The sequence below is a fragment of the Arachis hypogaea genome, chromosome 17, assembly GCF_003086295.3.
Source record: "Arachis hypogaea cultivar Tifrunner chromosome 17, arahy.Tifrunner.gnm2.J5K5, whole genome shotgun sequence".
NCBI lineage: Eukaryota > Viridiplantae > Streptophyta > Magnoliopsida > Fabales > Fabaceae > Arachis > Arachis hypogaea.
The window spans coordinates 17,236,666-17,260,739 of NC_092052.1; the positions used below are offsets into that span (position 1 = coordinate 17,236,666).

General features: G+C 30.6%; 2 protein-coding genes and 1 long non-coding RNA gene across 4 annotated transcripts; 2 read left to right on the plus strand and 1 right to left on the minus strand.

Annotated features, from left to right (window-relative positions):
- Window positions 1–1,317: 1,317 nt before the first annotated feature.
- On the minus strand, window positions 1,318–3,357 carry LOC112764706 (cytochrome P450 716A67). Its single transcript, XM_025810442.3, has 4 exons — window positions 3,137–3,357; window positions 2,502–2,749; window positions 2,035–2,413; window positions 1,318–1,928 (listed from the first exon to the last, which is right to left on the minus strand). Exons 1-4 carry the CDS (start codon window positions 3,296–3,298, stop codon window positions 1,503–1,505), a joined length of 1,215 nt encoding a protein of 404 aa, XP_025666227.1. The 5' UTR covers window positions 3,299–3,357; the 3' UTR covers window positions 1,318–1,502.
- A 5,644-nt stretch (window positions 3,358–9,001) lies between these two features.
- LOC112765427 (U-box domain-containing protein 21-like) lies at window positions 9,002–10,831 on the plus strand. The gene has a single exon (XM_025811327.3). The coding sequence runs from the start codon at window positions 9,342–9,344 to the stop codon at window positions 10,665–10,667; it is 1,326 nt and encodes a 441-aa protein (XP_025667112.1). The 5' UTR covers window positions 9,002–9,341; the 3' UTR covers window positions 10,668–10,831.
- Window positions 10,832–18,483: 7,652 nt separating this feature from the next.
- On the plus strand, window positions 18,484–20,294 carry LOC112765675 (uncharacterized). Of its 2 annotated transcripts, none has more exons than XR_011875768.1 (2): window positions 18,484–18,846; window positions 19,775–20,294. It is a non-coding gene; the product is annotated as an uncharacterized lncRNA (long non-coding RNA). The 2 variants fall into 2 exon arrangements; XR_011875767.1 differs by having other exon boundaries at window positions 18,484–18,820.
- The last annotated feature ends 3,780 nt before the right edge of the window (window positions 20,295–24,074 follow it).

Consider the following 24,074-nt stretch of genomic DNA (forward strand, 5'->3'; position numbering starts at 1 on the left):
AAAATTTTCGCTTCGTAAAGATCCAGAGCTGCAGCACCTCCCTCTCCTCATCTGTTGCCGCTTTCGTCTTCTCCCGCGTTGCGTACTCCTCTGTGACGATCTCCTCTTTCGGTGACGCGCACTTCCCCTGTGCACACCCCGCGCCTCTTCCATCGATGGGCTCCTCTTCGTCCCTGGTCTCCTCCCTCGCGCCACGCACAACCGCCCCCTTCTCCCGCGCCTCCCCCTGTCTCCTCCCCCACGTTGCACTCCTTCTGTCTCTGGTATTTCTGTTTGCAAAATTCTAAAAAAATTTGGTTGAGTTCATTCATGAAGATATGTTATTCCTTTTTTTTTTCTGCTTAATAAAAAGTTATATTTTTTTAAAATTTATGTATAATATTGGAAGTGTCTGTATTTTGTTTTTTTAAATGTATTTGTGATTATAATTTTTTTTGCACTCATATATTTGATTTGAGAGTTGTAATGTTAACCTAATTTGGATGTGTCAATACTTAATTTTGGATGTGTTTATGTTGTTCATTATGTTCTTATGTACACACACAAATATATATATATATATATATATATATATATATATATATATATATATATATATATATATATATAAGTTTTTTTACATAAGTTTTGGATGTGTTGATAAAATATTTAGAGTGCATTCTTATAATTTTGGATGTGCGTTTGAGTTTAATTTTTTCTGTGTTCAATATGTAATTTAGAATTACAATGACAATAATTTAGATGTGTTAATAAATAATTTTAAATGTGTTTATGTTGTTTATTTAATTTTAGATGTGTTTTTAACATGAGTTTTGAATGGTTTGAATAAAAAAAATAATTGAATGAGTTTAATTGATTTTGAAAAACTTCACTTATTTTTTTAAAATTAATACACGAAAAGTTGTTACGAGTTTTATGGTTTAGTTTGCAAAAAATAGTGATTACAAATTTTACGGTGATAAATATTCAAAATAAAAGTGGTTCCTTAAAAATAGAAAATATAATTAATTAAAAAATTAAAATAATAAAATATTAAATTTAAAAACTGAATAAAGACTGAATTTTGTTGTACAAGTAGCATTTTCCATATTTTTAATAAGTTCTTTCATATAATAGCTTTTTTTAAATGTGTGCGTGTGTGTGTTTTTTTTTCTTTTTTTATTGGTATTATGTTAAATTCTTTTGACGTCAATAAAGATTTAATGTATTGTCATAAAATTATTTTTTCTACAAATTTAAAGAGATAAAAAGATACGCATAGTAATTGTGTTGAAAATAAATAATAGGAAAAAAAATTCTAAGATAATACATTGGCGGTGATAACAAGCTTAAAATAGGCTATTATTAGACTTGGTTTTAGCGTTGGAAGCAATAGGAGCCATCTTCCTCTACCGCTACGTAGAGAGCAACCATTGTATCATTACAAATATATAATAACAACAACATTATGACTCATGTATATAGAAGCCTAATTTATTTTCTAAGAAGCAAAGTTTAGCACTTTACAACTTTTGTAATATTAAATGTGCCCCGTGCTCAGGCTGAAGTGTAATAATAAAGGATGGAGAATGAGTATAAGATGGAGACAACGTAAAGGAGAAACGTTGCAAGATCATGGACACAGCTATCTTTGCCTCTAACAATCCAAAGTTTTGCCCTATGCAGAGTCGAGGACCCCATCCAAATGGCATGTATGAAACTTTCCCATTTGTTGCCTTTGATACTCCTTCAGCAAACCTCTCTGGCTTGAACTCCTTGGCATCATCTCCCCAAAATTCCTTTTCCTGGTGTAGCATTGATATAGGCACTACAAGTTCCACCCCTGCAGGAATTATGAGGTCTCCAAGTTTTGCATCTTTGCGTAGAAATCGCGCGAACATGACCACCGGTGGATATAGCCTAAGGCTCTCCTGTAGAATCATTGACACCTGATTCATAGAAAAGGTAACAATATCGTATCAGTAAAAATAACTAATTTTTACGTTGACCAATGTAAAATATTTTATAATGTCAATACGTGAAATTCAAACTTACAATCTTTAGTTGACCTATCTTGTCGTAGTCTGGTTTTTCGTTTCCAAACACTTTAAAAACTTCCTCCCTTGCCTTTTCTTGCCAATCAGGATGCTTGCTTAGCAGTAACATGGTCCACACTAGCAATTCTGCATTGGCTTCCTGTCCAGCTAAGTAAAACAGTTTGACCTCTTCCACTACCTCTCTTAAACTCATTCCTGGGCCGTTATTTTTCTCAGATTCCTTGTAATTTGATTCCAAAAGTATCCCCAACAAGTCATTGTTTGTGGCCTCCCCTGCTTTTATTAATTTCAATCTTCGGTTGATGATATTCATTAGCGATCCTCGTATTTCCTTGTCAATAGCTTTCATCCTTCGGTTGGTACGAGTTGGTAGAAATCTACAAAATAAGCACAAATGCGGCAAAAACTGATTAGACTCTCACTTTTTTACTTTAGAGGAACCTGATCCAGTGTGGCCACCCATACCTGTACCCTGGAAGGAAAGCGAATTTAAAGAGTGTCATTGTGAGTTGAAGCATCTCTCTTTGAAGTTGGAAGACTCTCTTTCCTTCTTCGAAGCTACTTCCAAAGCCGGCGCGAGCGAGGACATCGCTCGACACGTTTGTTATGGAAGGCCATACATCCATCTCACATGGTCCATCAGAAGAAGCTAATACATTCTCCCATTTGCTTACCATGTCATCGCAACACTCAACAAATATTGGTACCAAGACCTACAGAAATTTTCCAGATTATTAAACACCATACTTGAACCTGTTTGCTTGTCGAACACTTAACTTTATAGGTTCATGTCAGGTAATCATGTTTGATATTTATAGAGACTATTTTGACATATCAAAATCTAAAGGAACTAAAATGAGGTTATGTTTGTTTATTGCGGGATATAGATGCACATAAATATATGTAGTCTATTTGATAGTGAGAAAATGAGATTATGTTATATAATGAGTTAGGATTATCTTGGATGAGTTTAGAAAAGTAAATTCGATGTCCAATATGATTTAGGTGAATGCTATGGTGCCTAAAAAGTGGTGCCTATTTATTAAAAAAGGTTAAAAAATAATATTAGACGCCTTAATCATATCTCTAATGTCTCCAACCAAAGGTCGGTATGAATTTCCCTTAATGCCCTGCTGCCTTAGACGCCTCTCTATGCTCTTTGGTTTCAGCCACACCCACTTGAGTGCACTCCACAACCACCATATCAGTAGCCCCACACCGATCACGGTGCTCATAGTTGATAATAGTGGCAGCCCCTCCATTATGATCTACTCTAACTCACTCTCACTTACTTCCACACCATATTATAGATTGCCAAAGATTATTGGAAACCAAATTGCAAATAAAGAAAAGATGGGGAAAAAAAGCGTTTCCCACGAGAGCCACGCAAGTTAGTATTAAATTTTTTAAAACTAGTACGTGCGGACCACGGGGGCAGATTACTCATTTTTATAATCATGTCAAATATTTTATTTTTGGAACCGTATGTTTTAGTAATATGACAGAATTAGTAATAAAATGTTTAAATGAAAACATGAAAAAATAACAACATAAATATAATAAGTAAGACTATATGAGTGTCCTCTTGGAATAATTTATAATAAATCATTTTTGAGTAATAATAACAAAATATTATCATTTTCTTCTCAAGAAATATTTTAATATTTACATTGCATATTGTCTATAAAGATACCCAAAAAAAAAAATACATATTGTCTATAAATTAAATAGGTATTTATAATATTATTCGTTTATAAAAAAGGCATTACAACATACGTTTTCCATATTATTACAACACATCTTAATCTATTAATGCTTTGTTGTAAAGAATTATTTTATTTTCAATATTTCTAAAATTATTTATCTTTTAAATTGTGTTTTATGACCCCTGTAGATCCGGGATTATTTCGAAAATCATAATTATTTTATCTTTTAAAGTTCACTTTATGACTCCTCCAATGCAGTGATTGTCTAGAGTCTAGTCCTTCAGGTTTTAGAAAGTTTTTATTTTCTCTATTTTTTAAAACACCTTACTTTATTTTTTAAAATTTATTTTATGACTAGTATAATAACTGCACGCAGCTGTAGAAAGCATCTTTAGTTTTCTATACTTCTAAGAAATCTTATTATATGGCTTATTAATAAAAACCTTACTCTATTTCTTAACATTTATTTCATTTCATGTACTAACTTCATGGGCTTGTAAAGCGATTTTTTATTTTTTATATTTATAAGAGTAAATTTTTAAATAGTATCTGAAAATTTTATATTAATGATAAAAATAATTTTAAAATAATTAAATTTTAAATATTTAAAAACGTGATAAAAATAACCATAATAATATTGCAAAGTGTATGATCACAAAAAAAAAAGCAGCATAATACCAGACACAAATCATGTAGAATCACATCAACCAATAACATATTTATGCATGTGAATGGGTTAGTGCTTAGTGGATTTGGGTTTTTATAATTTAGTACATTTGGAAACATCTTTTTTTTTTTCATAAGTGCAATTATGCATATGAAAATGGGCTAGTGCTTACTGGGTTTGGGTTTTTTTTTGGGTACTTGGTTTGGGTATTTATAAGTAATGAACATTTACACAACCGGGCCCAATATATTTAAACTAAAAGTAATTATGAACTATTTAAACCAAGTTTGATTGGTTTAGTGGTTAGTTTATTAGTAGAATTTTATGTTGTGTATATAGTGACCAACAATAAACTCTTAAATAAAATTTTGATTTATGATGGATTAATACTTAACCCAAAGAATTGAGAGATGCTGTAAAAAAAAATATGAACTATTTATATTTTATACACAAATGTTTTGTATTTTATGTATTTATTTATAATTTGAAATTTTCAGTTAAATCACTATTGAAATTTCTAAATTCGTAAACCGATTTAAATGGTTCGATGTACAATTCAGTTTTTAAAATCTCTGTTTTTAATTTTTATTGATGTATTATTTATTTGTTTATAATTTATTAATTTCGGTTGAATTTTAGTTCAACTGATTTAATATTTCTATATATCCGAGCCAGTAACATAAACAAGTGGATGTACAGTTGGATTCTGATAACCTTTATTCTTACCCCATCCATGAAGTAAACAAAATTGCACGCGCTTACAAATTTTATTAATATAGTTGAACTTGATTCATAATAAGCTCAATGTCAATGAAGGGATGTAAAATAAAGATGAATAAAAAAGAATGGAATAAAAGTGAACCACGTACACCGACTTATGCTGAGTTGTTGACAATGTTCCCAACATGGCCGATACAAACACGCTTGCACACGCGCAATCTAGTACACCTAATCAAATTTAATATGTTTACCTGTAATATTACAGGCTAGAATGTCAATTTTAGGGGTGTTTATAATTTGAATCGAAGGATGATATGTGTTTATAACACGTAGTAAAAAAAATTAATTTTGTGTTAAATTTTATTTAAATAATATTTAAATTAGATCTAAATATTTTAGAACGTTTTAGTAAAAAAATTATTTTTTTTATTGTACGAAGACTTTATGCGTATTTACATCAAAATCAATTTTTTTTGTTAATTTTTTTATCAATGACATTTGATTTAAATTGAAAAATTTCTTTCAACTCTTTTCACATCATAAAATTTTTTTTTAAAAGTTAGGCACATCACATATGTTTATATGCGTAGAGATAAAAGAATAAAACTCTTGTGTATGTGTAATTTGTTCTTTATTCTTTGCATACATATATACATATTATGAGATTTTGTTAATGATTTTAAATTTAAATCTCATTTTAAATTTATAAATCATATCATAACTCAATTTAAAATAGAATCAATTAAGAATAGATCTAATCCAAACTTAAAATTTAAATTTAAAAATAAAATAATTAATTATTCTCAATTCTCATTTAATATTCTCAATAATCATATTATTATATTTTTAGTACTAATAAAAAATATAATAATATTCTATTTAAATTAATATAATTATTTATTTGATCAAATTAAAATAATAATTAAATAATTATTTAGTAAAGATTAAAATCTCATTAGTATGTGACCCTATAGGTTCAACACTAAGTGAGTAGTAAATTAATTATACAAAATTTACTAATTAAAGTTAGTGTCTAGCAACACTCTTTAACGACCCGATAGTCTGAAGTAATATATTTTTTCTAAGAATCCGAAAAGAATAAGGTATAATTCATTCCATCTTTCTAATTCTTGGTTAACCCTTAGAGTATGGTTTGATTGTTAAATCCTAACTTATTACCATTATTATAATGAACTGTGAATGACATAAGAAATTTATTTCTTCATTCATTTAATTTCCTTAGCCAATATTTTATTCATCCCAGTCATTATAATCATAGAGTTTAAACTCTTTATTGAGAGTTGACGGATTCTTTATTGACTAATGACTAATTATTAATTCTACAATTAGATCATACCCAATATTCATTCAACTAGCACCTTAAGGTATTAGGTGTCCAAAATCAAAGTATAATAAATACTTTGTTAATTATTTTGACAGTTCGCAGGTCAAAAGAAACTCTATTACTATATTCATCTTGAGAATATCCTATTGACAAATATGCAGTAATTATAACCATTAAGAATTCTCAAAGCTAAGTGAGTCAGTTCAATGAGATCTATTAATTTTCATCCAATGAATCCCATTCTATATATATTGATCTTTCTGGATTATTAATGTATTTTTTAATAATTCTATGATAAAGAACAATTTATATTAAATTATAAAAGATTTATCTTTTAATATTATGATTACTATCACAATGATAAATTTCTAAATTTAATCAATGATCTTATTATATTAACCCTTTAATATAATAACAATAACAAATTATTTGACATATGATTGATTAGATTGTGGTCATACTACTTATTTTCAATACGGATACTATTTATGTTAGTTATCTAAATTCAATTTGAAAATTGTGGGTATTGATCTAATCCGCAAGATTATCAAATTAAATTGAATTTGATCCACACATTAATAACATCGGATTGCAAATTTTAGCTAAGTATCCATATATCACGGATCTACAAAAATAATAAATAAATAAATAAATATGTTTAAAAGAATAGAAAAATTATTTATTTTTTTAATAAAATAAACTTTTTAAAATATTTTATGTTTTGCGAATATATTCAATATCATATCCAATCCAAATTTAAAAACTGCAGATATTGAATCCAATCCGATAATTTTAGTGCGAATCAGATTGAAATTTTGACAAAATTCGATTCGCGTTCATCTCTACTTGATTTAACTCTTAAAATTTTTTGATATTATAATTTTAAATAAATCAATCGATTTTATAAAATTTACACTAAATTGACAATTTTACGATTTAAATCTTATTATAATTTTACATTTTACGTATTTTATTTATTTATTTGTAAGATCTCGATTTTTTCTACTTTACCTGTGTGTATCGTAATTTCAATACGTATAAATATACACTAATTACTAGTAAGATATGTCCTGTCAATAAAATCATTAATAAATTAAATTAAATAAAACCAAGTTTTTTTATAATATTTAAAAAATATATAAATATAAACACCCTCTAATTGTCCATTTGAATAATGACAACTATTTGGCACTAGAAGAGTATACAACTACATACTCAAGTAATTTTGGATTACTTGTAATGATAATAATTAAATAAAATTCCTAAAACATGATGATTTCATAGTAAAAACTTTTAATCATGAATACAAGTACTATTATATTATAAGAGCCATTTAAATAAAGACATTTAAAATATTTTTAAAATTTTTTTAATAATTAAAATTTAATATATATGATTAATTAAATTATGTTATTTTTGTCATAATTAAATCGGACAAATTAATTTAATCAAAAAAATAATAAACTAAATCTTAAATCGATCTAAATTAATACTTTTTTTATAGAAAATAATTACAATATTTCTATTATAAAAAATGACTAAAATATATACTCTTATATATAGATATATATTAATTTTGAGATCTCTAAATCTTAATTCTATAATGACACAGAAAAAAAAAGAATTATGATTTAGAATTTAAAAATATATATATATATATATAATAAGAATATTTTAGTTATTTTCTATAATAAGAATATTGTAATTATTTTTTATAAAAAAATATTAATTTAAACCGGTTTAAAATTTGTTTTACTAATTTTTTTTATCAAATTAATTTATCTGATATAATTTTGACAAAAATAACACAGTTTAATTAGTTATATATATTAAATTTTAATTACTAAAATATATCTTTAAAAAAAATATTTTAAACGTCTTTATCTAAATAACTCTCTTATATTATACAAATTAATTGTGTTTGAAATTAGGATTCTTCTACGGATTAAGTATCCATAAATAACGTTTTTATTTTAAAAAATTATCTTTTTAGTTAGTGACCTAAAAAAACTATTGATTAATAAAATTTATATTATTTTATTTAATCATGTCATATATATAACAAAAATAATCACTAATTAATAATTATCTGTGTGTAAAAATACGTATTTAATATTTTAAATTTTTTATTATATTACTATAAATAAATTTAATTACTCATTGATTGTACATTTAATTATTTTATTATAATATATTTAATTATTCTAATAATTAATTAAAATTAATAAAAATATAAATTAATAAATATATAATAACTAATTTAATAATTTATTTTAAATGGATATATAATATTTTTGGATTTTATTACTAGCCTGCTACTAGTATAGAGTGTATAACACAAAAAAAAAAATTGTTGTGATGTTTGAAACTCCAAATTAAAATCCACGCATGCATGCAAAGTACACCGACCAGTTGACTGAGTCCTAGTCAGCTACATACCCACACGCCGTTCAAACAAACGACCGTCGTCGTCTTATTAGTACAACTCCATCACCGTAACCTCCATCTCATCAACTACCACTTCTACCTTTTCTCATCAAATTAATCAATTCATAAATCACACGCATCCTTTCAAACATTCAACGTTCAACGTTCAAACAATGCCCATATTACACCGCACATAAAAATACAAACCAAACATTATATTAAGGTGACCCCTTTTTTATTATTATTTATCTCATTCTTTGCATTATTTTGACATATTCCACTCACCTAGCTTTGACCCACCTCTTTCCATTCTCCATATATATAAGCTCCCCTCACATTTATTTCATCTAACACAAAAAAACACACACTCAAACATAGAAAAACAACAACCAACAACAAAAATATTAGAGTTTAATTTGTTGTAACAACAAAAAAACATTATGGTTTTGTCTTGGACAAGAGGGAGGGTGTTCCGGCGCGCTCGGAAGGGGAAGGATCTCCAAGTCAACGATTTAGAGGTCGAGATTTCAGTCCCTTCCCACTTCCGGTGTCCGGTCACCCTCGACCTAATGAAGGATCCAGTAACAGTATCCACGGGGATTACCTACGACAGGGACAGTATAGAGAAATGGATCGAGGAAGGGAACAACACGTGCCCGGTAACAAAAAGGGTCTTGACAACCTTTGACATGATCCCCAACCATGCCCTTCGGAGGATGATCCAAGATTGGTGCGTGGAGCACCGTTCTTTTGGAATCGAGAGGATCCCTACTCCTAGGATCCCCGTTACACCGTACGAAGTTTCGGACACGTGTACGAAGATCGTGAATGCCGCGAAACAAGGCGATGAAAACAAGTGCAGGGAGTTGGTGAGGAAGATCAAGGGTTGGGAGAAGGAGAGTGATAGGAACAAGAGGTGCATAGTTGCAAATGGTGCTTCTCTTGCTCTGGTCAACGCCTTTGACTTTTTCTCATCATGGGGTTTTGAGGAGAATAATAATGTTAGTAGTTTGTTAGAGGAGATCTTGGGTGTATTGGCATGGATGAGACCTATTGGTGAGGAGGGTAAGTCCATGTTGGGTTCAAAGAATTCCATGAGTTGCATGGTTTGGTTCTTGTTGAAGGGTAATATAGACCTTTCCATAAAGCAAAGTGTTGCCATGTTGCTCAAGGAAGTTCCAATTGAAGTGTTGGCAAATACCCAAGGTGTTGCTGAAGGCTTGGTTAAGATGATTAAGGAGCCTATTGGGAGTGCCTCAATTACAAAGGCATGTTTATCAATGATTTTTAAATTGGTAACATATTCCAAGGGTAAAGATGTAATTTCACAAAGATTTGTGGAATTGGGTTTGGTTGAAGTTTTGTTGGAGACAATTGTTGATTGTGATAAAGGGGTGTGTGAGAAGGCGTTAGGAGTATTGGATTCAATTTGTGGGACAAAAGAAGGGAAGGAAATTGCCAAGGCTAATGCTCTTACAATTCCACTTGTGGTTAAGAAACTTCTGAGGGTTTCTGAATTGAGTTCTAGCTTTGCGGTTTCAATTGTTTGGAAGATTTGTGATAAGGCCCAAGAAGAAGAAGGGGTTTTTGTTGAGGCACTTCAAGTTGGGGTGTTCCAGAAGCTTCTTGTTTTGTTGCAAGTTGGGTGTGGTGAGAGCACAAAGGAGAAGGCCACTGAGTTGTTGAAGTTGTTGAATGGTTATAGAAGCAAGGTAGATTGTGTTGATACATCTTTGGAATTTCAGCACCTTAAGAAGCCATTCTAATTAATTTTATTGATCAACAAAAGATGAAAGATTTGATTTCCCTTTTTTCTGTATAGAAATAGGAATCACATACTTTTGTACAAAAACATATAGTTACACATACAAAAGATACAAATTGTATCCCCTAACATTCAAAAGGAAATTTTGAAATTCTTTATTGACAATTTCAGATTTGATGTATTCTTTCTTTTAATTTCTAAGAAGTTTGTAACTTATTGAACACTTACATGAGTTGACAGTTCATCTGACAAACAATTACATAAAGACAATATCAGATTGGATATGGAATGAAACAAGTCTTGAGTGTTTGATTATTTCCAACAATTCATTGATAGGAGAAATATTCCCCTTGATATGTAACCTGCAATCCTTTGTGTATCTTGATTTATCTTTCAACAATTTAGTTGGCATCATCCCATCATGTTTGGGAAGCTTTAGCCGATTTCTTCAATTTTTTATTCTTGCAAGAAACAGATATTTAATTTTTGTTTGAGTAATTATCCAAATTAATCTTTAAAATTTTTAAAATTTGACATTTTGATCCTCCAACTTTTGAAATACATAAAAAACTCTCCAAAATTTAATTCCGCCAAATAAATAAATCTTTGGCCTTGTTTCTTCATCAATAACAAACTAAAAATACTAACATGGAGGCCTAGACTAGCTCGCGTGAGAGTCAGTTATCCACGTGTGGAAACAAGACAAATTAATCTTTGGACTTAAACTACTGCGTCTTTTGGAGAATGCCCTATGTATATCCCTGTCGTTCTCCTCTATTGAAAACAAAAAGACTACAAACCTCACTATGTCTTCTTCAATTTATAGAGAGAAGAATAACCTTCTTCAACGTTAAACTCCCACATCATCACCATCACCCACTTTCATCCATGTCACCTTCAATTCTCATCCCCTACATTTAAATATGTCACTTCTGACATTATCATTCTATTCGTTGCGATTACTGTTAGCACCAACTCAGACATAGCAAACAAGTGGATGTGACAATTAAAGATTCGCATTAAAAAAGGTTAGAAACTCATGGTTTATTTTCAGTTACCATTATAGGGCTCATTTTTTTTATATGGAACAAAGTTTGGTGTTGTTCAATGTAATGGACACATGGACAAATTTTTCCCTGCTATGATGTCAGGTGTAAAACGTTACTTGCGTTTTACTTTTGGCCTGTTTTTGTTTCTTTTTTCAGGAAAGGGAACAAATGTGGGCTGCGTTTTGCTTTTTGTAGGCTTTTCAAAATTTTTTTTATTTGTTTTAACCCAAACGCGGCCTGCATTTTTTGATGGGTTAAATTTTTTTTTTTCGTAATAACAAAATGCAGATTGCGTTTTGTGCTGAGTGTCAGCTTTTTTGTTGGGAAAATGCAAAACTCAGGCTGCGTTTTTTGCGTTGTCAGATTATTTTTTTGAAAAACGAAAAACTCAGGTTGTGTTTTTTGGGAAAAAAAAATATTTTAATGAAGAGGCCTGCCTATAAATACGAAGCACTCCTCACCCAAACGGCCTCACTCCCATTCTACTCATCATACTCTTCTTTTGAATATATATGTTGTTCTTAGTTTTTTTTGGCAGTTAGGTGTGTCAAAAAATTGGAGTAGGTGAGGTTGAAGTTATGAAAAATATTGCAAATTTGCGAGTATATTATAACGGTGAAGTTATACCAAACACACATGAAGGAGTGACTTTTGTTTGTAAATATCCGTTGTCATTTGCTATTCCATGTACCATGAGATTTGTCGAGTTGCAAAATGGGCTTTGTAATAACATTCAAAGCCACATTTTGAAAAGGGTGAGCAGCCTTTTATACAGAAGTCCTGTGTAAGTATTTGGTGGGCTAATACAGTTTCAATTAATGCCCATCACTGACGATGCCAGTATGCAGCAGATGTTCTGTATTTATCAACAAACCCGATTTCACGTGCCGATGATAGAGTTGTACGTTGAGTTTGAACAGCAGTCAGGGTCGGCGTGCGGTCGGCGAGGAGGTCAATGTTGATGAGCTTGGGGATATAGATCGGGAAGAAGATAATAATGACAGTGAAGAGGAGTTCGAAGCTAACTATGAAGTCGACGACTAAAACGATGACGGAGACTTGGTAGGCAATCATGAGGTGCAAAATGAAGCGAATGCGATTGTAAGTCAGCACCCGTTTGGTGTTTCGTTTTTTATGCGGACTCTAGATCTCGAAGCCATGCATGACCCGGAATTTCCTGAGTATGCGAATACGGGTATGTTATGATTATTAACTCAAGTTTCCTACAGTGTTTATTTTATTTGCCTTGTCTGACTGATGGTGGTGCGCATGTCGTAGGTGAAGGCAACACTGCGGCGGAAGATTGCGAGTTTAGTGTTGGAATGGAATTTGGTTCGAGAGAGTCGGTGATATCTGCAATTAAAAGCTACACTATCTCTAGAGGAGTTGATTACACTGTGTATGAGTTTGAGCCGCAGACATTCTATGCAAAATGCAAGGGGTATGGTACAGGGTGCGATTGGCTTATCCGGGCTAACTTGATTCGAAAGAAAGCTTGTTGGGAGATCAGGAGATACAATGGCAAGCACACGTGCACCGTGGGAACGATATCACAAGATCATGCCAAGTTGGATTCGGACACAATTGCAGATGTCATTAGGCCGTTGGTCGAATCAAACCCTCGATAAAGGTGAAGTCTGTAATTGCAGAAGTTTAATCCAGGTTCAACTACACTGTCAGTTACCGCAAAGCTTGGTTGGCAAAGAAGAAAGCTGTTGCCATCCATTTCCTTGCAGTTGTATTGTGAGGCACGACACAACGATCTGTATAGGTGTGCCAGACTGGCTGCCCCCCAACTATACCCTGAAATCCGGTGAAAATCCCGAAGTAGCGGTAGAAACTTCGAGTTCAGTGAAACGATCGACTTATCCGGAAACACAATTGTTCTGAGCACGCAGAAAATGTGCGCCCGGACGTACCACTCGAGAGACTCCTGAGTATCACACAGCTCGGTGTCTCTGCACCGCCGGACCCAAGCAATATTAACCTTCCCGAACACGTGATCGTTCGGACCGGGCTCCCTACTAAAACACACAATGCAGTTCTCCGCCAAAAACTGGTGGCTGCTATCTGATCTATCTGTAACGGCCTCCCCATTAATCGGGAGACCAAGAATATAGTTCACATCTTCCAGCGTCACCGTCACTTCACCGACCAGAAGATGAAATGTGTGAGTCTCCGGCCTCCAGCATTCCACCAAAGCACTCCGTAGTGCAGAATGACTTCTCATTTCGCCTACTCGCGAAACGTGTTGAAACCCAGTCAATGCCAATGTCGCTGCAGCTACCTCATTAAAGGTATCCGACAGATCCAGTTTTTTGGGCAACAAATTTCTGATAGCCTGCAAAAAAAATGATAATTATTAAATTCTAAATAAAATCGGTTAATAATTTATTCAAAAAAAATTAGCAACAACAACTAAATATTATTATTATTATTATTATTATTATCTTAAAACATAATAATAAATTATTAAAAATTAATAAATATTTATCTATTATTTATTAAATAATATTATTAATTATTAAAAACTAATAATAACTTATTCTCACTATCATAACCAGTATTATAAAATAATCATAATAACACTCTACTTATAATAATAATTACTCAAATATAACAATAATAACAATAATAATAACTATTTATTATATTATATATAACCTAAACGGTTTGTTATTAACATACAGTATTAATTATTATTACAAAATATTACTAAAGTATTAAACATAATAATTTTTTTTAATTAAACATTATTAAAAAAACCGTTTACTGTTAACATTATTATTATTATTATTATTATTATTATTATTATTATTATTATTATTATTATTAAATAATAATAATAATAATAATAATAATAATAATAATAATAATAATAACAACGTCACTAACAATACAGAGATTAATTTGCCTAATAATAATAATAATAATAATAATAAAATAATAACAATATTAAAAAATTAAACCGTAATGAGAAATAAATAACAACATAATATTAGTTATAATAATATTAATAATCCCAATACTACTAATTACAATACAAATAAATAAAATTTGAATAAATCTATATATTTATTGTTAAATATTAAAAAAAATTATTTATAAATTGAGGAGGATTCAAATACTCAATAATATGATTTTTTGGTTTGGTATAGTCACGCACCATTTTTTTTTCCTATCCCATGCAGTTGTTCTTCTTCAGCAAGCCAGATCCTTCACACTTAACTATTGCTTCCTCATTCTCCTTCAACTATTTCTCAGTTCTCACTTTGCTTCAGTAACTAGTTTTTAACTTTTCTTCCCTTCCAATCTGCATTTTTCACTTATAAGGACCAAGCTGAACACCTTTCGAGAACACGTGGCGCGCATGCAGCTAGGGAGCCTGCAAAATGCAATCTGCGTTTGGCTATGCTACGCTGACAAATGCATCCTGCGTTTTGCGTTGTTCCAACTTGGTCAACACCTGCTCCTGTCGGCATGCAGGGCACGTTTCGCTTGCTAGTTCCCTTCCCTCACCAATCGCAACCTGCGTTTTGCAGGGCCTGCATTTTTTTTATTCTAACGCCTGCAAAATGTTACCTGCGTTTTGCAGGTTTCTGATCAACGCAGATCCATATTTGTGGACAACACACCATGCATCCATATACAAGTTTATCACTAATCTTTTATCCATAACCAAATTAATTTCTGCCATTATAGTAACAGTGATGAATAGTTTATTATTTGGCCTAGGATTTAAAAATTTGTGATAGAATATTATAATATTTTATTACTTGACTCTGTTCTAGTGATTATTATAACATAAAATGGAAAAAATGAATCAAGAAGTAGAAATTTTTATTAAATTCTATTGTGGTGCTTATTTTTAATAAATTGTTCTTCATTATGTTTAGAGATGGAGAATTTTATGGTCCTTGTGTTTTACTATGGTGATCATTTTATGAAGGATAACAATGGAATATTACTGTATATTGATAGTAAAATAGAGAGATTTTTAAGGATGGACTTTTTTTTTCGAAAGTAAAAGAGCTCAACACATTAGAGTGAAGCAAACAGTATCAAACAAAACAAAACGATAGGCAACTCCCACAAACTCCTTAAGCAAAGAAACAAAATCTCCACGTCATTTCCGGCATAGCCATCAACAACCCTAGGGATGCACACGTCTCCACTCGTCGCAGCTAAGGATGGTCATTGTGATGATATCTTCTACGCCTTTCTTTTGATTCTGAAATATCCTCCTATTTCGCTCCATCCAAATGTGCCAAATGATCGCACAGAAACACCTTAATCGCTGCTTTCGATCTTCTTTTCTTCGCGGCTCATATGTCCAACTCAGGAAATAGTCCTTCACTAACTCCGGAAAAGCCCAAAGCCGGCCAAACATAGATATCCATGCACTCCACACTTGCCAAGCAAAATCACAGCCAAGAAACAAGTGATGGACCTGCTCAACATCCTTATCACATAAGACACAACTCTTATTATTCTGGCTAATAATCCCGAACCGACTTAGCCGTTCTTTAATGTTCACTCTGCCTACCAGGACAAACCAAGCAAACAGCTCTATCCTTGGTGGAACCAAACCTTTTCAGATGGTCTTTGTGAAGCTATAGCTGGTTACGTCCTCGGACAGCATTCCTTCTTGTAGCTCTTGCACAAAGGAGTTAGTCGAAAAGATACCAAGTCTATTATATTTTCACACAACTCTATCCTCCTTATTATTCGCTAGCCTCACACGTCTCAAAGCCTCATATAGCTGACTCAAAATATCTAACTCCCATTAAAAAAGCTCCCGTCTCCATTAAAAGTCGAAAGGATGGACTTTGATCTCATCTGTTCTATTGATCTGTTGACTCTATTCAAAAGTTTAGAATATCTAAATTACGAGATGTATTGATATAATCCTACTACTTGTAATATAGAGTTTGGATCGCATCCTATTAAAAGAGACACGGAAATTAATCAGATGCATGAAGGTAATATGTGGCTTCTTAGCCAAAAAAAAAAAAAAAATCGGATGATATTATAAGGGGATGAAGTATTAGCACCCAATATATATTCATGTATCTCCTCAATTATTGGGCCACACCACCCTCTGTCAGTCCAATCTAGCTAGCACTCCACTTCTTATTCCACCTCCTCGTGCTAATGAAGAGATTTCAACAAAAATACTGGTAGCTTAAGCAAAGCACTTCTTCAAGGATGTTCCAATTCATACCAAATTTAGACTTCAAAGCTCCAAAAAATAAGTGATGACATGAATTGTTTTATTTTTCTTAGGTTGAAATTTCATGATAAAAGATGTAATTTAATAATAATTTAGTTTCTCATTTTTATCATCCAAAAATATCATAAAACTCTATTTTGGCATGTTCATACTCATGCTACTGCATGTAATGATCTATGATTATTAGACACTATTAATTTATATAGTTATCCAATACTAGAAATACTAAAAATATATGACATTATTATTTACTTTTAATGTAGTGCTTGGACCACTAAATATATGGTATCAATTATTATATATGTTTCTGAAATTAAATCAATAGTTTGGGTTCCGTATCATTCAATTAACAGCTGATCACATCTGCTCATAAATAGAAATGGATTTGGATCTTCTAAATTTTAAATTTCACTTTAGAAAGTAAAGTTTGATCTCTCACTCTTGAATGGTCTCTCTCTCATATTTTCTCTTGGTCCCATCTATGAAATAAATAGTGAAAGATTAAATTTTACTCTCTAAAGTGAAATTCAAAATTTAGAGGATCCAAATCCAATAGAAATATATTGAGTCAGACTGATAAGGACTCATATGCTCATAAAGAGGAATATATTGAGTCAAATTGATAAGGACTTCATTCGTTCATAGGTTTTAAATTACATAACTAGATAACTATCATTTTGAAAAAACTAAGATCTAACAATTCACTTAAACACAACAACACAACCTGCAGCACAAAATACAAAATAAATTGCCTTAAACCAAGTCTTCTTGCATTTTTTATTTGCCTTTGTATCTTGACAGTTGACACCTTTTTAGTGCACACACTCTATTTTGCTGGTGCATCAATCTATCTTAGAATCCACCAACTATACTCACTAATTCCTGCAGTTCACTAGCATCTTCCATAGCGGCCTTTTTGTGGCTGAGATAAAAAATAGCGTCAACCCAAGCGAAGAACTTAAAATATGGTTGATTTTCCTGCAATGAACCCAATGCTTAGAACCATTCTACAAATCTAAAAAACTTTTTATGCAATGATTCGATTTCTTACTTTGTACATGGGGTACCCAACAACAATCTTCCATGATTTTCCGCAATAGTCGCCTTGCATATTCTTGCGTGATACCCACAGAAGCAATTCATATATTTTTCCTCTGCAAATTTGATTTTGTTTAACCCTACCTCGCCAATGATGTCCTGGCTTAGTCTCCACTACAAAAAACACGATGAATACCCGCCTATTTAGCGTCGCACATTACTGGTAGATTTATTAACAGTTTTGGTGTAGAATTCGTCAGGTTAAGTAATTACCGGTGGATTTATGCTTCCGACAGTAAATGCGCTGGTAATAATTGGAGAAAAAAAAATAGGCGTAAAATGTAGCGTGGGATTTATCGGCAAATTTTTCCACCGCTAAACCCAATTAGTGGAATGTTGTGTTTTGTTGACCCGCAATGCGTTACTGTCGAATTTATCCGCCAGTAAATATGACAGTAATGAACCCTAAAACTCCAAGCGCAAACCCTTACCCCTTCATTTCGAAATCCCCTTTCTCTCTAACCTCTCTTCTCCCAAACTCTCTCTCCTCTCCCCGCCGCCACTGGCGACTCCTTTTGCCACCTCTTCTCCCCCTCACCGAAACTAGCCCCTTCCTCCTCTCCCCCTCTCTCTCTAACCTCTCTTCTCCCGTTCTCTTTCTAATCCTCTATTCTTTCCGCGGCTCTGTTAGCCCCGTCGCCGTCAGCGCCTCCTTTCTCCACCTCCTCTCCCCCTCACCGAAACCAGCCCCTTCCTCATCTCCCCTTCGTCAGTCACGACTCCTTCTCTCTCTCTCTGCCAGCCGCGACTCCCCTCGATCAAGCAACAAATTAGGTGATCTCTCTCTCTAGCTGCCAATAGTGAGTTTCAATATTCTATTATTCGTTTTATATTTGATCTGTTATTGGATTCTGTACTTGTCAATGTAGTGATTATCTTGTTCTATTTTTGTGTCCTAATCCGTGTTCCATCTACTTTTTTAAATACTTTTTGAGGGATGCATTGAACAATTCAACAATCTAGCTGAAAAAAAATGAAAATAAACCAGTGTTAGGAGAAAAAAGGATATCACCATTGTTGCTGTTAGGGTGAATCTCGCAGATAATATTATTCTTATTCTTGTTATTCGTGTTAATAAGTAGGAAGAAGTAGTAGCAGTAGCTTGAATTTGATGTAAATTAAATTTTATTTCTTTAAGGCTTGAGTTTATATCATTTTGTTGTAGTAATTATTCAGCATATGTTGTTTGTGGTAGTACTTGTATCTTGCAATTTATACAATGTAATAACTTCTATAAATTAATGAGAACATAAAAGATTAGTTCAAATTGAGTATTCATTATATTAATCTATATGAATGCATAGAAAATATGAAACTATTATAAATAAATATGAAGTAATATATTATGAAGTTAATACATTTTATTAAAAATGTTATGAATTTATTAAGTTTTGACTGAAAATATGAAATTATTATAAATAAATATAACTGATGTTCTAAAAATTGAGTCTAGAATCACAATGCCAATAAAAAAACATACTTGTACTCATCCAAAGAAAAGAAAAGCAACAACTAATAAACTATAAAGCACGGACACTTCTTTGATTTCTCATGTCCGATCAGCATGTCAAGCATTTCAATGTGATGGCATGCCAAATATGACTATCAAGATGTTTTGGTTGCTTTATTATTTTTTCTCAGCTTTGAGAGGTCTAACGACTCATTTTTATTTTTCTTGTTTAACACACCTATGAAATATATTATTAATGGATGTATACGTGGTTCTAGATTCAAAGCAGAACTTTTGCTTTCTGGCAATTGGTACACCTGAAGAGAGAAGAATATGGATTTACTAGGCACGGAGGCTAACTTCTCTCGGTTTCTCCATTCTTTCAGAGTTCAGTGAATGCATTTCAAGTGCTCAGAATTTAAACATTGTGACATCACTTGCAATGGGTCTTTGGTCATGTTTACTGATCCAAAAGGATGGAAAGGCATTGTTGATGACAATCCTCAAGATGCAGATTTAGCAGCGAAGGATTTAATTCAGTTCAACGGGAGCAATAAAAGTGGTAGTTATATATCTATTGCTAGATATATAACTGCACTTAGATAATTATTCTTGCCAGACAAAAAATATCATCCCGGCAGATGAACTTTTTTTTATTACTGCAAGGGCGATAACTTTAGCCGTGCGTCCATTTTATCTGACAAACATCGATGTAATTGGGCCTGATATGCTGGATGACAACCATGCCGCTAAGCAGTACATTGTCTATTTACTGACTATTCCTTCGCTTTTACAACATTTACCATCTGTTCTTCAACCTGCTTTAAGACACAAATCAATTTTATTCCCATGCTTGATTCTGGATATGTCTATTTTCTGTGTTCAACTGACCGTATTTTAATAAAAAAAAATTTATTGTATACATTTGAATACACTTAAATACTATCATGTGTAAATATGTCTAACTTTATTTTTAATATATACTCTTGAAATAAGTGTATAAATAATATATATTATTAATTATTAAAATAAAAAATATTTTAAATATTTCGTATAATTAAAAAAATTAATTTATATTTTAATATTAATTAAATATTAAAATATCATTAAAATTTATCTAAAAAATAGGGCAATTTACCCAAATAAATAAAGTAGATGAAATATTTACTCAAATACACAAAACAGAAACATGTTACATGTATGTGCAATTTTTCATTTCTATGTAATCCGTGGGAAGCAACCACGGTTTTTAATTTCTACATAAACCGTGGCTGCTTAGGACGGATTATGATTGTTTTGTGTTGTGTGTAAACCGTGGCAAGTAGTCACGGATTACGAACGGAAGAAGGAAGCCATAAACCGATGGCTAGATAGTGATAAAACGTTGTGGGAGGAAGAGGGAGAGAGACTGATATACTGATCAGTAGTCAGTACTATCCATTAGAAGAGTTTCAGAATTTGAGTGAAAAAAAGAAAAAAAATTAATTTTTTTATATCTTATTCGATAAAAACGTATCTAATATTTCTTATTTTTTTATTAATGGTTTTAAAATGATTAAAATGAATAATTAAGTTAAGTTTTTTAGATCTTATTCAATAAAAATATATCTAACATATTAGTTCAAAATATGATCTCTTGTAGGGTTTTAGATGTGTGGGTTAATAATTAAAACCCTTAAGATTTATTTTTTGGATTTTAAAATTAAAATTTTTAATTTTACTGAATATAATTTTTGGATGTATATTTAAATGATAATCTTTTAATAATTAAAAAATGCTAGAACTAAAACAGAAATTTTAAATTTTAAATTTCAGTTTTATTTAGTTTGTATTTTGAATATGTATTTAATTTTAAAAAGACACTAAATCTATTTAAATGTGTTTATTTCAATTTTTTTTAAATTATTATAATAAAAAACTAAATAAAGGATCACATTTAAAGGATTCCTTAGTCTTCAAAAGTCTCTTTTATCTTAATATTTTACGAATTAAAATGCTTCTGAAAAATCACTAGAGAAGAAAATATATGAATTTAAACTTCTGTAAATATGAAGTTGATATACAATATATTTTATATTCAAGTAATAAAGTTTTAAATCAAGAATCCTTTAAAGATTCATTATTTAGTTACTATTTTTATTTTATACACGAGTTTATATTAAGCAGAATACTCCTCCCAATCCAAAATCAAATCATGTCCCCATTGACAATAAATACGCCATTGGTATTTAAACTTTATAAAAAAAAAATTCCATTCCTCAAGGCTTCTATTCTATGTATGTAAAGAAAGTGTAGTTCAACTCATGCATATAGCATGCTAATGGTGCTAACTGCTAATGCAAATAAACTTCAATCAGAATTATGTTCTTTCACACTATATTAAGCAAACAAAATTTAATAGGAGCCCACTCACTCATCATATGATTGAGATTCTGTCTTTTTTTTTTTTTTCTTTTTTTCTACTCAAATTCTGAAACTCTTCTAATGGATAGTACTGACTACTGATCAGTATATCAGTTCTTCTCCCTCTCCCTCCCACAATGTTTTATCACCATCTAGCCATCTTCATAAACCGTGGGAGCCTGCCACGGTTTATGGCTTCCTTCTTCCCTTCGTAATCCGTGGCTACTTGCCACGGTTTACACACAACACAAAACAATCATAATCCGTCCTAAGCAGCCACGGTTTATGTAAAAATTAGAAACCGTGGTTGCTTCCCACAGGTTACATAAAAATAGAAAATTGCACATACACGTAACATGTTTCTGTTTTGTGTATTTGAATAAAGATTTTATCTACTTTATTTATTTAGATAAATTATCCTAAAAAATATTTTATATTTTATATATATCGTGTCTTATAAAAATTTTAAATTCGCTTATAAACAGTGTCCTGCGTGTCTGTATTTGTCCGTGCATAGTAGCTAATAAGGCTTCCATAGACAAGACGTTCGTAAACTTTACTATAAGAAAGACAAAAATAAAAAAGAATATTGACTCAAAAAAGTTGAGATAGGAAAGAGCTAAAGAGTGATGTATGCGTGATGGTGGTGCTTAAACCAGATGAGAAAGAGGAAAAAAGTAATTTTTTTTAAAGTTTTTAGAAGAAGTTAAAAAAAATTTAAATGATAAGATCTAAATTAAATCTAATTAACAATGTACTTAATTACCTAAAAAGTAGGAGATTGATTCAATTAAAAATAATTAAATAATATTATTAAATTAACCCAATTTATTTTATTTTTTAACAAGTAAATTCATTTGTGTTCGAGTTTTATTCACTTTTCTATGCGTGTTAAAATTTAATATATTATTTGAGTTTTATTTCCATATGAAATATTTGATTGAAAAAAAACGAACTACCTTTTTAGAATAAAACACAAATATTAGAAATTATAGATAAATTATTTATGTGCTATAAAAAGTGGAAGATTTAAGTTGTGTTGATGATAATATTAAAAATAATTAAAAATTTTTATTTTTTTTAGTTTTATTTGTTCTTTGCTCTATTTTATTGTGTTGGATTTTTTTATTAAAAAAAAAAGTCAAAATTTAGTACATAACCCAAACTAATGACTCCCTTTAATTATTATTTTTTACTACTGTTTACATAATTTAATGAGTATCTTTAATAATGGTTTGAGTTGAATTTTATTTTGGATTTTACAAAAAATTATTTTAAGAATAACTTGAGATTAAATGTGAGATTTATTATTCTAATATTTAGTTTTGGTTCATTTTAAAGTTTATACAAGGTAACAAAATTTAATTAATCTTAAAAAAATCTAGGGAATCAACTACATTATAAGCTAACTCAAATTAATTTCTTCTGTTTTTAGTTTTAAAATTTGAAAAATTAAGAGTAGTGAATTTGTTTTCTCTTTCTTGTAACACACCTTTTATTTTAAAACTAGTTGGCTCTAGTTGATTTTCTAGCGAAACCAATTAATTTTCTACTGAAATAATTTTTTTTAATAAAACTGTTAAACTGATCATTTTATCAATCAACTCCAATACAAAATAAAATTTAAAATTATTTTACTTTATGTACACGTAAAAAGAGTTCATTGAAGGAGTTGCTTTAAGTATTTATCCCCAACTTTTTAGTTACTAGTCACTACTTATATAGCAATATTTTGCCCCTTTACTCTTTGTTTTATGATTTCAAATTTTGTTTTTTAATTTTTATAATTTATGTAGCTTACAATACATGAACTTGAAACTAAATTACATGGTATTGTCTCACCTAATACATAAATTAGTATAATTTCGTTGATTAAATTTGTTTGATAAACTATAATAAAAAAATATTTTTTTAAATTAAATTAAATGAGTAATCCAATTAATTCATCCAAATTAATCAAACTCTAATTAGATTGAATTTGATAAAGAAATTAAAATGCGTAGATCTAAATTAATTCGAACCAAAGTGATAAGATTCACTCACTATCAACTAAATTATCCTCTAAAACAAATAGAAATATATATTTAGTAAATATGACGTTTTCAAATCAACGTTAATAAAAAAATTGCTAAAAATAAATTTTCGTAATTAAAAACAAACCAACCAATATTTGTG